Genomic DNA, 12,378 nt, shown 5'->3' with positions numbered 1-12,378 from the left:
TTCACATATCTTCATTTATTCTCTGATTGAGAGTCTGCGTCGTTGTAATGACTGAATAAATTTTACTTCCATCTGGTGTTTACAGACGCTTGTATCCAGATGGCTTGTAGAAATAACTGACTGTAGGTGGATTATATTTTTCACTTGGTTACTGTGTGTGCAGGATTACCTAGTTGGCTTTTGCATTTCTTCTACCAAAATTGTCTTGGCTCAGGGTGAAAGTCTTGTCACTGAGTATATTCTCCAATGTAAGTGTATAATGTTTTCCAAGAAATCGCTTTTTGTACATTGTGTGTGTGTGATGATGATCTACATTTTTGTTATACTTCAGCAATAATGTGCTTTTACTAGTGTCTACAAAGTGGCTGATATTTGCATTACAATCGTCCAGTCTGCAATTGTCTCTAAAAAATATGCCAATCCTGCTGCCGTTTATTGCATTTTGCACAATTCTTTTTAAACTTATTTACAACGTTGTCATTTCTTCTCAAAGTAAAATTTTGTTATCATTGCTCAAAACACAATATTTATAGATAAATGTCTAGACAGCTAATTGTTTTCTCCCTCTGTAGGTCAATGAATGCTTACCTGGTGGTTTACCTGTGCATCCTTATCAGCAAAGCTATCATCAACACGGCACTGAAATATGTGTGGCAGGCTGATCCCAACAGAGACGAGCCCTGGTACAACGAGAGGATGGAAAGCGAGAGGCAGAGACACATTGTACGTTACTTTACTCAAACCTGAACATAGAAATGTCTCCATCCTTTTCTTTACAGTGTCTTACTTCTTTGTTGTCACCCTTTCAGCTGATCAGGGCCTTCACAGACTTCTTGGCCTTCATGGTTCTTTTCAACTACATCATCCCGGTCTCTATGTATGTCACCGTGGAGATGCAGAAGTTTCTGGGTTCTTATTTCATGATGTGGGATGATGAGATGTTTGATGAGGAGCTGGGGGAAAGAGCTGTGGTCAACACGTCAGACCTCAATGAGGAACTGGGGCAGGTAGCAGACTGTTGGATGCATTACAATGACTTCTGTCATACACAAAATAAATTTAGTTAAAAAGAAGAACTTATAAAGTGACTTAAAGAATAATATAATGAAATAATTACTTATAAAGAATTGAATCCTTAAATATATTAGTGAATAATTTAGAATTAAACTGGAAGAATTTTTTTTATTTTACATTAAAATCAGAAACTCATGAATTCTTTTCTTTCAGGTGGAATATGTATTTACAGACAAGACCGGGACTTTGACGGAAAACAATATGGAGTTCATTGAGTGCTGTGTGGATGGGCACGTTTATGTTCCTCACGCAATCTGTAATGGACAGGTAACATCGTGACAAATTTAATCCTATTTCTCTATGTGACTGAATAATCGGTGGTGTTGCTTTCTGTTTTTACATTTTTGTTGTGGTTCTCTTCTATGTTTTCACACTTTTTTGCAAGGGCACTGACAGCTGCTGTAACCCCGGAGTTGCATTAACTGTCTGACACAGACGTTGTGTAGGATCAGTGTTACTAGGATTAATGCGTGGAAATCTAATTGTGGCTGACAGGATGTCATGTTACCCTTCACCATTGTTAAAAAGTATTCATTTTGCTAATAAATAACTTTAATAATAAAGAAGGCAGCATCTCAACCTCTATTTTTTTTTATTTTTTATTTATGACATATTTATGACTGTATGGGAGAATGTTAAGTGGATACACTATTAAAACAAATTGTAATATGATAGCCACTTATGGATAGATAGATAGATGGATAGATACTTGTATTGATCCCAAAGCTGGGAAATTAGGGGTTGCAGCTGCAGGCGTTGGCACAAACAGTGACCGAAATGAGTAAACAAAGCAACAAAAGCATATGAAATAGGAAGAATACGATAAAGAGGAAATTTAAATAAGGAAGTGAAAAATTAATTAAAAGAAAAATGATGTGCAAAAAAAAAATAAAATGGTGAGAGAATATAAGCAGCAAGTAACTCGTGTTGTGCCTAAAGCAGGCTTTACCAGGTCTGCTCTGTTAAACAGAGTTAGGAAATGTGCTTTTAAGGTTGCATAAAAAAATCTAAGCAATCAGTCGTACGGACGGTTGTTAAGAAGCATGAAATGAATAGAAACAGGAAACAAATCTGATGTAATTATGGAGTTGACAGTGGTTCTTCAAAATGATGTGAAATCATGACTCAGCAGGTGGACAGGTCATCCACGCCTTTCATATAGGTGTGTGTGAATGTAGAGAAGAAGTGATAGATGTGCTGTGTATGGAGTTTTTATATCTAATAAGAAGTGATGTATGATTGTCCGTCTGTGCTTTGTAGAACCTAGAGAAGGTTAAGAGGTGTTATATGTGTGGACTGCTGATGTGTGGGCTGACCGGTAACCTGTGGGTCCCGTGGGTTTCCTGTAGGTCGGGTCAAGAAATTTTCACTGTAATATTGGGGTGGGTGATTAAATACACAGTGGGAACGTGTGTCATTTGTCGTTGCCACCTGCCAGTTTCACTCCGTTCTTAAGCATATAAGCCAAATAAAATCACCCTTTAGTTACACATTTATGCTGTATTTAATGACAACAGGGATGGGCGGGTCCTGGAGATTATTTTACACCTGTGGAGTCGGAATAAAGCGACCCACTCATCACTAGTGGGCACCATTTAATATTTAGATGTGGTGAAGTGCCCCGTTTCCACAGGCAAAGGGAGAACTTTACTGAACATCGGCAAACTGTTTCCACCAGTAATTCCCCAACTTTTCCCAGTAACTAACAGAGCAGGCTTGTCCAAAGTGGGACCTCGTGGGCCGCTGTCCTGCAGGTTTTTGATTCATCTCTGTTCCAACAAACCTGATCATTAAATAGATCCAGCAGCTAATGAAGTCCTGACCAATGACTGATTCATTTGAGTCAGGTGTGTTGGAGCAGGGATGCATGGAAAACCTGCAGGATTATGGTCCTCGAGGACTGGAGCTGGACCACAGTCTCCACTATGGAAGGGGATTAATCCATTAAAGCTTTTTTTCTGGATGAACGTTGGTCTTTAACAGACTGGTGTTGTTGTTGTAGGTAATGCCTGGTGCAGCCGGCATGGACATGATCGATACGTCACCGGGGCCTGATGCCAGGGTGAGCTTACCCCCTCTGATGGTTTGTGCATGTTCACACACGTGAGAATAACAGTGTTGGTCATTCATCACAGGTGCGTGAGGAGCTGTTTTTCCGTGCACTGTGTCTTTGCCACACGGTGCAGGTGAAAGAGGAGGAGACAGTCGATGGGATCAAGCACGGCATCCATCAGGGAAAGTCCACCTCCTTCTACATCTCCTCATCTCCAGATGAGGTGGCTCTGGTGGAGGGGATGAAGAGGTGGAGCACGCACACACACACACACACACACACAAACACACGACATTTCAGCTTTTATAGCTCACTGTATTCTGAATTTTGTCATTTTGCTCTGTTCTGCAGGCTTGGTTTCACCTACCTAAGACTCAAGGACGGTCAGATGGAAATCTTGAATAGGGAGGATCAGATCGAGAGGTGACCTTTTAAACAATGCTGTTATTTTTATAAGCCTCCGGGAAAAAAAACACCTTTTGATCCTAATTCTACCTAAAGGGCAGATACATAATAATCTAAACTGTGTAATGTTTTATTTTTTTTTTATCTTTTTTTCCCAGATTTGAGCTACTAGAAGTTTTGACTTTTGACTCTGTCAGACGGAGGATGAGCGTCATTGTCAGGGCCCGCTCTGGTAACACACAAGAAATGGTCAATTTCCTTCAAACTTGCACGCGTTCAGTCGTTTCAACACTTTTCTGCTTTCCATCTATGTGTTTGCAGGTGAGGTGTATCTGTTCTGTAAAGGCGCCGACTCCTCCATTTTCCCCAGAGTTATCTCAGGCAAGGTGGAGCAGGTCAAAGCTCGGGTGGAGCACAACGCTGTGGTGAGAACACACACATATACAGCCTTACTCATTCTTACAGACCCAGACGACAGCAGGAAGGCTTTTTTTTTTCTTATGTTTCAAAGGTTCATATCATCTCAGTGGTTTCCACAGTTACAGAGCCTGACCATGGTTTCCTTGGTTACCACAGGAAGTTGATCAGTGGAGCATAGCTCACCTCTATCAAACAGCTGAGCAAAAGTTGGTCCATGGAGAATACAGTGTGGGAAAAAGGTGTTGTTTTTATTGCTGTAGTTCTTTCCCATCATGTGTGAAAGGACAGAAAACACACCTCCTTGTTTTTAAACCAACATTTGATTAGAAAGACTTCCTGCGGGAAACGTAAGACCAGCTGCAGCTGAATTAGCTCTGCAAAACGAAAGCAAAGAGCTAGTTTAACACATTGAACTAGATAAAGGTAACTGAACTTGCAGTGAAAACCAGGTCAGGGAGACCTCACTTGCAGAAAAATCGTAGCTTTAAGTGGAAATGGAAAAAAATGTGTGGTGGGTTTTGTACTAGTGAGATGCTCCCACGCTGCTGATTCCCACTCTAAGCCCTGACTCTCACAAATAATGCTGCTCAGTTATATCTGCTGTGTGTGTGTGTGTGAATACCTGTTTTCTTCTAGGAGGGTCTGAGGACACTTTGTGTGGCTTATCGGCCTCTGAGCTCAGAACAGTACCAGCAGGTTTGCCATCTGCTGAGCGGCGCCAAATTGGCTCTACAGGACAGAGACAAACGGCTGGCGGAGGCTTATGACCTCATTGAAACAGACCTCATACTGCTGGGAGCCACTGCTGTGGAGGACAGGTATCTTTATGTGAAAACATTTAGCAGTGCCGCTGCCCCCATAGTCAGTCACACTTTATATTGCATGCTGGAAATGGAAGCATTTAATTAGCCTTGTTGTTACAAAATGTCCTATTTAAATACTTTTTCAACTTGTTTGTACATGCATCTTGATTTTTCTGCACCCCAAACAACCCTGAACTGCAAATATGTGTGTTGCTGCCAGGAAATGTGCTGCTCCAGTTTTCAGGCGACAAGCATTTCAACCCTTTAATTAGACACACGGCACCAAAGGCAGTTATAGTACAGATGTTAACCAGGGTCAAGTTAACTCATTCTGCACAAAGAGAAAGCGACCGACAGGTCGATTACTACACAAGTTTCTTTAGCTGCGAAATAAAAGAACAAACAGTTTGATTTATTGTGTCTAATAAATGCTTCTCCCTCCTCTCTCCGTGTCTGTGTTCTCCCTCCCCAACAGGCTGCAGGACAAAGCGGCAGACACCATCGAGTCCCTTCACAAAGCTGGCATGAAAGTGTGGGTGCTGACTGGAGATAAGATGGAGACGGCGGCTGCGACCTGCTACGCCAGCAAGCTGTTTCGCCGTGACACGCAAATTCTGGAGCTGACCACCAAGCGCACAGAGGAGCAGAGCCTTAACGACGTCCTGTTTGACCTGAGGAAGATTGTCCGCAGGCAGTACGGAGGCATGACGCGGGACGCCTGCTCTAAGTACGACTTTCTGATTAGTGGCTTGCTGAAAAGAAAGATATTATATCATAAATATAAAAGTAAAACACAAATGTTTTGTTTTTACTTTCGGTTTTAAAGCATTAAAGCAAAGTAATTGTATTCTGGCTGCATGGACTGATTGGATTGTGTGCGTGCTCAGTTTGTCAGGCGACTACGCCGACTATGGCCTGATAATCGACGGAGCCACCCTCTCTGCGGTGATGAGGCCCATCCAGGAGGATTCAAACTCAGGGAATTACAAAGAGATCTTCCTGGATATCTGTCGCAACTGCAGTGCGGTGCTCTGCTGCCGTATGGCGCCACTTCAGAAAGCACAGGTGGAAAAACTGTCTGTCGTTTACAGAAACATTTTGTAACGTTGAATGTCAATCAAAAATTTGAAGATGTTGATGTTTTCAGTGATGTGTTAATTATTTAGATTCTCTTTTATATTTTCAGATTGTCAAGATGATCAAAGTATCTGAAGAGCACCCAATCACACTGGCTATCGGAGATGGCGCAAATGATGTTAGCATGATCTTAGAGGCCCATGTCGGCATTGGTTAGTATTTTGGCACCTCGACTTAAGTTCCACAAACTCAAGATTAAACAGCAAGAAGTGCAAGCAGTTAATGTCCATCCAGTGTGTTAATGTGGCAGAACAACAGGTCACACGCTGCCCATAACAAGCATCCAAGTGGCCTGGCCTTGTGGTCCATCAGTAAAGGAGAGAAAGACCTAGAAAAGAAAAAAAAAACACAGACTTTCTAAGATTCCTGCATAGAGAAAATTCCTGCAGTGCTACAGACTTCACAAGCAGCTCTCGCTTGTTTGCTCAGTTGCCACCAAGCGGCAGCCTCCGGCGGTTAAAAGTGAAGCCTATGTGGAAGTGCATAAAACTGCAGTTCCCCCTTCATTCACTAGGGGCTGACTGCAAAACAGGGCAAATCCCCGTAGACTCTCATGTTAAAAAGCCAACTTCACGGCAGAAATAAACATGTTTACAGCCTGGTTCAAAAATCCATTTTAGGTTTAATAGGTCAGGTTTACCTTCATGGCAACTGTGGGGGGAGTGAATTTTTTTCTAACTCGCCTGTTTTAAAGTAATTTAATCTCAGAGTTCAGCATATTTAGGGGCCGGTCCTTTTGATTGACAGGTACCGATATCCGGCTTGAAGTCAGAAGAATGTAGAACAACTGCAGTTTTTTGCCGGTTAACAACGTGACTTAGCTTTAGCCCGCTTACCTCCGTTAGCTGGTTAGCTCCTGTTATCTCGGGGTTAGCTTAATTAACTTTTACCTACAGAAAGCTCTGAGTTCGCTCGATGTCAATCATCCACCATGACGCTCACGGCTCCCCTCTCAGCTCCACCTCTTTGCCCATTTTTGTATTTTCCGGGCGAGACGACGCGCATGACGCTGCCAACATGGCGATGATAGGAACCGCCCACTGAGCTTCATTTCAGCTCTTCAGAAACCTACAGGTGACGTCACGGAGGCTCCATCCATCTCTTTATATACAGTTTATGGTTGCCACAAGATTCATGTGTGCTGTTGCTATGACTTTTTATGGGTATGTGTGGAGTATTAGCTTTCCGTTGATAGTTTAGTGACAACAAATGCTGAAGGTGTTGTTTTTTTTTGTTTTTGTTTTTTTTTGTTAAAAAATTCACCTACAGAAAAGCCATGTTGCACGTAAGCACATATATGTGGCTAAGGAAACCTATATTTACCTGAGATATTTAGCTTTCAGTCATCTAACAGATATCTCCACAGATAATCTAAAAGAATAAAGAGCATTAATCTGATGACGCCTTCTCTCTTTTTTAATGTGTCCAGGTATTATGGGTAAGGAGGGTCGTCAGGCAGTGAGAAACAGTGACTACGCCATCCCAAAGTTCAAACACCTCAAGAAGATGCTGCTGGTTCATGGACACTATTACTACATACGCATTTCTGAGCTTGTGCAATACTTCTTCTATAAGGTGAATCAGCCTGATCGTGTCATGTACAGCAGCGTGTTGGCATTGTCGACTGAATCAAGTCTCTTTGTCAGTTTAGTTTTCCAGGAGAGAAAGGTGAACTAAAACTGTTTTGTATTCAATCAGACCAAACTTTGTCTTTTGTTTCCTCTTTCTCTTTCCAGAATGTCTGTTTCATCTTCCCCCAGTTTCTCTACCAGTTTTTCTGTGGCTTCTCACAACAGGTACAGACAAACAGAGTCATTTGGCAGCCATGAAAAAGGCAAATAACTAAATGAAAAGACTAACGCTGCTCTCTATCCTCAACCCCAGCCACTCTACGACACCGCCTACCTGACTCTGTACAACATCAGCTTCACCTCACTGCCCATCCTACTCTATAGTCTCATGGAGCAGCACATTAATATGGACATCCTGAAAAAGGACCCGTCTCTCTATAAGTTAGTGTCTGTATGAAGTTCTGGTCGGATAAATGCAGAGATAATTGATACGACTGTGGAAGTCATTGCTGCCACTAGATTAGCTAATATTCCTCTGAAACAGTCGCATGACACAAATTTGGAATCAGACAAATTCTCTGAATGTTTCAGTGATTCAATTCACTGCAGCTCATAATGAAGCTTTTGTTTCCCTGTTGAGCAGCACAGCCACATACTTACTTACTGTTCTAGCATGCACAGGATGGACAAGCAAAATGGCATATTTATTGTTGTTTTTCTGAATCTTTCAGCCATTATTAAAGTCTCCAGTTAACTTGTCATATGAGTAAAACCAGAATTATACCCAAAATCAGGCCGCAAAAGACCTTAATTTGGTTTTTTGTCTGTTTTGATTATTATTTGTGTGTCATAGTGTAACCAGCAGAAATAACTTGTTAATTCAGTTACAGCAAGTCACTATATAAATTACATGTGTGGTTAAACTGCCTTTAAAATGTAGCAAATTGGACAATGATATTGAGTTTTGTTCATCTTTACAGAGATATCGCCAAGAACTCTTTGCTGCGATGGCCCATCTTCATATATTGGACTGTCCTGGGTGTGTATGACGCCGTTGTGATGTTCTTCGGTGCTTACTTCCTGTTTGATAACACCACCTTCACCAGCAATGGACAGGTAACTGTATTCTATCTGTGATGGCTGTTTTAACTTATTCAGGGTCTTTGAAAATAATATTTTAGCACATATTTGCAAGTATTTTATGTAACTGTAGGATGTATCTTTCTTCTGCAAATCCCACTCATAATTTGCTGCTTTTCATCTATGTTTTTCAGCCTCTTGGGGAGGTTTTTTATGTGTTTAGTCTCAACTTTGACCTCAGTGTTTCAGTCTAACTTGTTGCTTTGTGAGTTAAAAATAAATGTAATTGGTTTTTTCTCTCTTTTTAACAGATCAGTTCAGGCTAATGGGTTGTAATATGCAGTAAGGTCACATACTATACCTAAAGCTCATTTGATAGCACTTACTTTACGTTTATAAGTGTCATGATTACACCTGTAGATAGTTTGCCAAATTGTCCCACATGTTAGTTAATTGTATTTTAATTCAGTTCAGTTCAGCTCTGCTTCATTTGTATATTATCATTTGGCAAGAAATTCATCTCAAGGCACCTTAACAGTCCAATTCAAAGTAATTTACTCTAGTCTAGTTATAATCCAATTAAAACAAATCCATTTTATGATTCACACTTGTCCAATTATTTTGTTTTTTCAAAAGATTATAACTGAGCTACATGGTGGTGGGTGACTGTGGAAGGGGAAAAATCAATAATAACAATAATATTTTTATATATTCATACATAGAGAAAAAAAAAGTAAAGAAATGGAGGGAAGTGCTGAGTGCATCTTGGGACGTCCAGCAGTCTAAGCTTTTAGCAGCATAAACAGAAGGCTGGCCACCATGCCAGCCCTAACTATAAGCTGTATCAGACGTCGAAGTTTGCAGCCTCATCATAAAAGTAAAGTCTGTTTACTGAACTGGTAACTAGTTCTTCACAGAGGGGACTGATAGCCAAATGTTCTGCTTCAGGGAGCCACAAGTGAACCTGCAGACTAAGAGCGAAATGACGCTCGGTCATGGAGGGCTTTAGAAGTGAAAATAAGAATTTTAAATTCTATCCCGAAGAGAGGCTACATGGGACTATATCATTCTCATGAGACCCCTCATTGTAGGCTTTTTGGAACAGCTGAAGGCATTTTTTTAGGACAGCCAGATAATAAGGAATCCCAGTGGTTCAATTTTAAAGTAACAAACGCATGGAGCAGCAGCTTCGCTCTGAGACTGGATGTTTTGGTTAAATGGGTGAAAGAAGATGTGAATCGAAGCACAGATTCTGGTCAAAAGTCACTCCCAAAACTGGAATATCCTTTAAGTCCGTTCCTGGAGAATATAGCAGCAAAAAGGAAATCTAAGCGAAAAGCAGTGGCTGTAGTGAATGGTTGTAAATAAAACCTGAAAATCTAATCCAAAACACTTGTAATACTTGACAGCATGGCAGGTTTTACACCATCCTCCTCTGTGTTCTCGACTGGTTTGCTTTGACTTTTTTCAAGCGATGCTATTCTCAGTTTTTTTATTTTTCATCTATTTTATTCTGTTGTCCAACCACCAAAACTGTTTATTTTATGATTTTCTTCTTGCCATATGCTTTTTCTTCCTATCCTCTTACCTTTGTGTTGCTTTTTCTTTTTGCTTCTCTTTCCTCCTCCCAGCTAATGACAACCAACACACAGATGGTAAGCCTGTCCCTGTCTCCCTCTTTCATCTCTCCCTAGTTTCACTCTCCAGTTTCCTGTTTTGTCACCATCACACAGACTGGTGTAGACTGTCCTTCACTTTCATCTCATTGTCCAGCCCTTTATGCTTGTAGACACATTAACCATAGGCTTTTGTGTAGTGACCGGTCTCTCCTTGTAGCCATGCTCATGCGTGCAGTTGTTAGTGACCTTGTAAGTCTGTGGCAGTTTCCAATGTGAGCTCATCTACAAGCAGGGGATGAATGAGCACTAAAAAGAAAAACCTTCCTACTCCTCCATTAGATGATATTTGAGATATTTATCCATCTTTCAAATCTAATTCTCCTGTAGCAGATGGCGTTTGTCGTAGATATGAGTATCACTGTCAGATTTGTGGTTACTCCCTGGAACATTCTGCTTTTTTATAGGATTATTGGTAAAAAATGAGGTCTCAAGGTGGATGCGAAAAAGATGGTGGGAAATAGATTGAACTTTGGAGTTAAAGGGACATCTGAAACACTGTAAACATGATAATTTGGTTTCATTGTACCATTTGCTTTTGTAAAGAATAGTAGATAGAAAACAAACCCCAAAAAACAGTTTTACATGATCTTCAATAAGGTAAAAGAGTCCATTTATAATATTTTGGAGGATTTTCTGGGCTTGATCGTTTGCTTGCATGCCTATTTTTAGTAGTAGTTTTTTTAATGTAGTTTTTTATGTAGTTTGCAAGTAAAAAGTATTAGTCATCATTAGATTTTTCACATCATTGTTAATAAGACAACATTAACTGTCAAGTCAGAAGTGCTCAGAAGGTGAGTTTTTTTCACCAACAATCAAATAGATTTGTTCTCATTCAACGGTACGTCCAATTTTTTCATTCTTTAGCAACATATATACTTCTCTAGGTAGCTTTTTTTCAACCTAATAAGACCAGCAGAGTACTGATTTATCCTCTTCTGTGTTCATAAACACATTAGATGGACGTTGCACATTGAACTTCAGATTACATCAATATATCCAATCTGATTAGGCATACAAATTTTATGAGCTTTTTCTAGAGGTATCCTTTGTAAAGCTCCAAATAACCAGTAGTGTTCCTGTTAAGCCCATCCATCCATCCATTCTCCGCCGCTTGTCCGTGGTCGGGTTGCGGGGACAGCAGCAGTCTAAGCAGGAAAAGCCCTCTCCCCAGGCACATCTGCCAACTCTGCGGGGGGGGGGGGGGATCCCAAAACGTTCCCAGGCCAGCCAAGAGATATAATCCCTCCAGGACGTGCCTGGAACACCTCACCAGGGAGGCGTCCAGGAGGCATCCTGACCAGATGCCCGAGCCACTTCAACTGGTTCCTCTCGATGCGGAGGAGCAGCGGCTCTACTCTGAGCCCCTCCCGGATGACCTAGCTTCTCACCCTATCTCTAAGGGAGAGCCCAGCCACCCTGCGGAGGAAACTCATTTCAGCCACCTGTATGCGAGATCTCATTCTTTTGGTCATGACCCACACCTCATGACCATAGATGAGGGTAGGAGCAGAAATAGACAGGTAAATCGAGAGCTTTGCCTTCTGGCTCACCTCATTTTTCAGGGACCGGACAGCTCGTACAAGGGGGTCTGGTACCCCATACTCCCTGAGTACCCCACAACGGAACCCCCGGGAGACACAGTTGAACGCCTTCTCCAAGTCCACAAAGCACGTATAGACTGGCTGGGCAAACTCCCATGCTCCCTCAAGGACCCCAAAGAGGGAATAGAGCTGGTCCACTGTTCCCCAACCAGGATGAAAACCACACTTCTCCTCCTCAATTGACTACCTGACGGACCCTCCTCTCCAGAACCCCTGAATACACCTTTCCAGGGTTGGCTGAGGGGTGTGATCCCTCTGTAGTTGGAGCACCACCGCCCCAGTCTACCAGTCCAGAGGCACTGTCCCCGATGTCCCCGTGATGCTGCAGAGACGTGTTAGCCAGGAAAGACCCACAGCATCCAGAGCCTTAAAGAAATTCTGGGCGAATCTCATCTACCCCCGGGGCCTTGCCACCAAGGAACTTTTTAACTTCAGCCCCAGAGTTGGAGAGTCTACCCCCAAGTCCCCCAGCTCTGCTTCATTTTCGGAACCCGTGTTGGTAGGATTGAGGAGGTCTTCAAAGTATTCCCTCCACTGACCCACAACGTCCTGAGT

The 12,378-nt window shown here is 41.9% G+C and overlaps 1 protein-coding gene across 1 annotated transcript in view; it reads left to right on the top strand.

Annotated features, from left to right (window-relative positions):
* The window catches only part of atp11a (ATPase phospholipid transporting 11A), a 48,732-nt gene that overhangs the window by 32,175 nt on the left and 4,179 nt on the right, over positions 1–12,378 (top strand). The window contains exons 11-26 of the mRNA XM_079263740.1: positions 573–723; positions 810–1,007; positions 1,228–1,341; positions 3,077–3,136; positions 3,210–3,376; positions 3,479–3,550; positions 3,691–3,764; positions 3,854–3,957; positions 4,589–4,770; positions 5,231–5,482; positions 5,643–5,820; positions 5,942–6,044; positions 7,322–7,467; positions 7,629–7,688; positions 7,777–7,904; positions 8,444–8,579. Of these exons, the coding sequence (XP_079119866.1) occupies positions 573–723; positions 810–1,007; positions 1,228–1,341; positions 3,077–3,136; positions 3,210–3,376; positions 3,479–3,550; positions 3,691–3,764; positions 3,854–3,957; positions 4,589–4,770; positions 5,231–5,482; positions 5,643–5,820; positions 5,942–6,044; positions 7,322–7,467; positions 7,629–7,688; positions 7,777–7,904; positions 8,444–8,579 (2,125 nt within the window). The remainder of the gene's footprint in view (positions 1–572; positions 724–809; positions 1,008–1,227; positions 1,342–3,076; positions 3,137–3,209; positions 3,377–3,478; positions 3,551–3,690; positions 3,765–3,853; positions 3,958–4,588; positions 4,771–5,230; positions 5,483–5,642; positions 5,821–5,941; positions 6,045–7,321; positions 7,468–7,628; positions 7,689–7,776; positions 7,905–8,443; positions 8,580–12,378) is intronic.

Source organism: Telmatherina bonti (genome assembly GCF_933228915.1).
Source record: "Telmatherina bonti genome assembly, chromosome: 24".
In the NCBI taxonomy this organism is placed as follows: Eukaryota; Metazoa; Chordata; class Actinopteri; order Atheriniformes; family Telmatherinidae; genus Telmatherina; species Telmatherina bonti.
The sequence above is the reverse complement of the archived record's forward strand: the minus strand, read 5'-3'. Positions and strand labels throughout refer to the sequence as shown.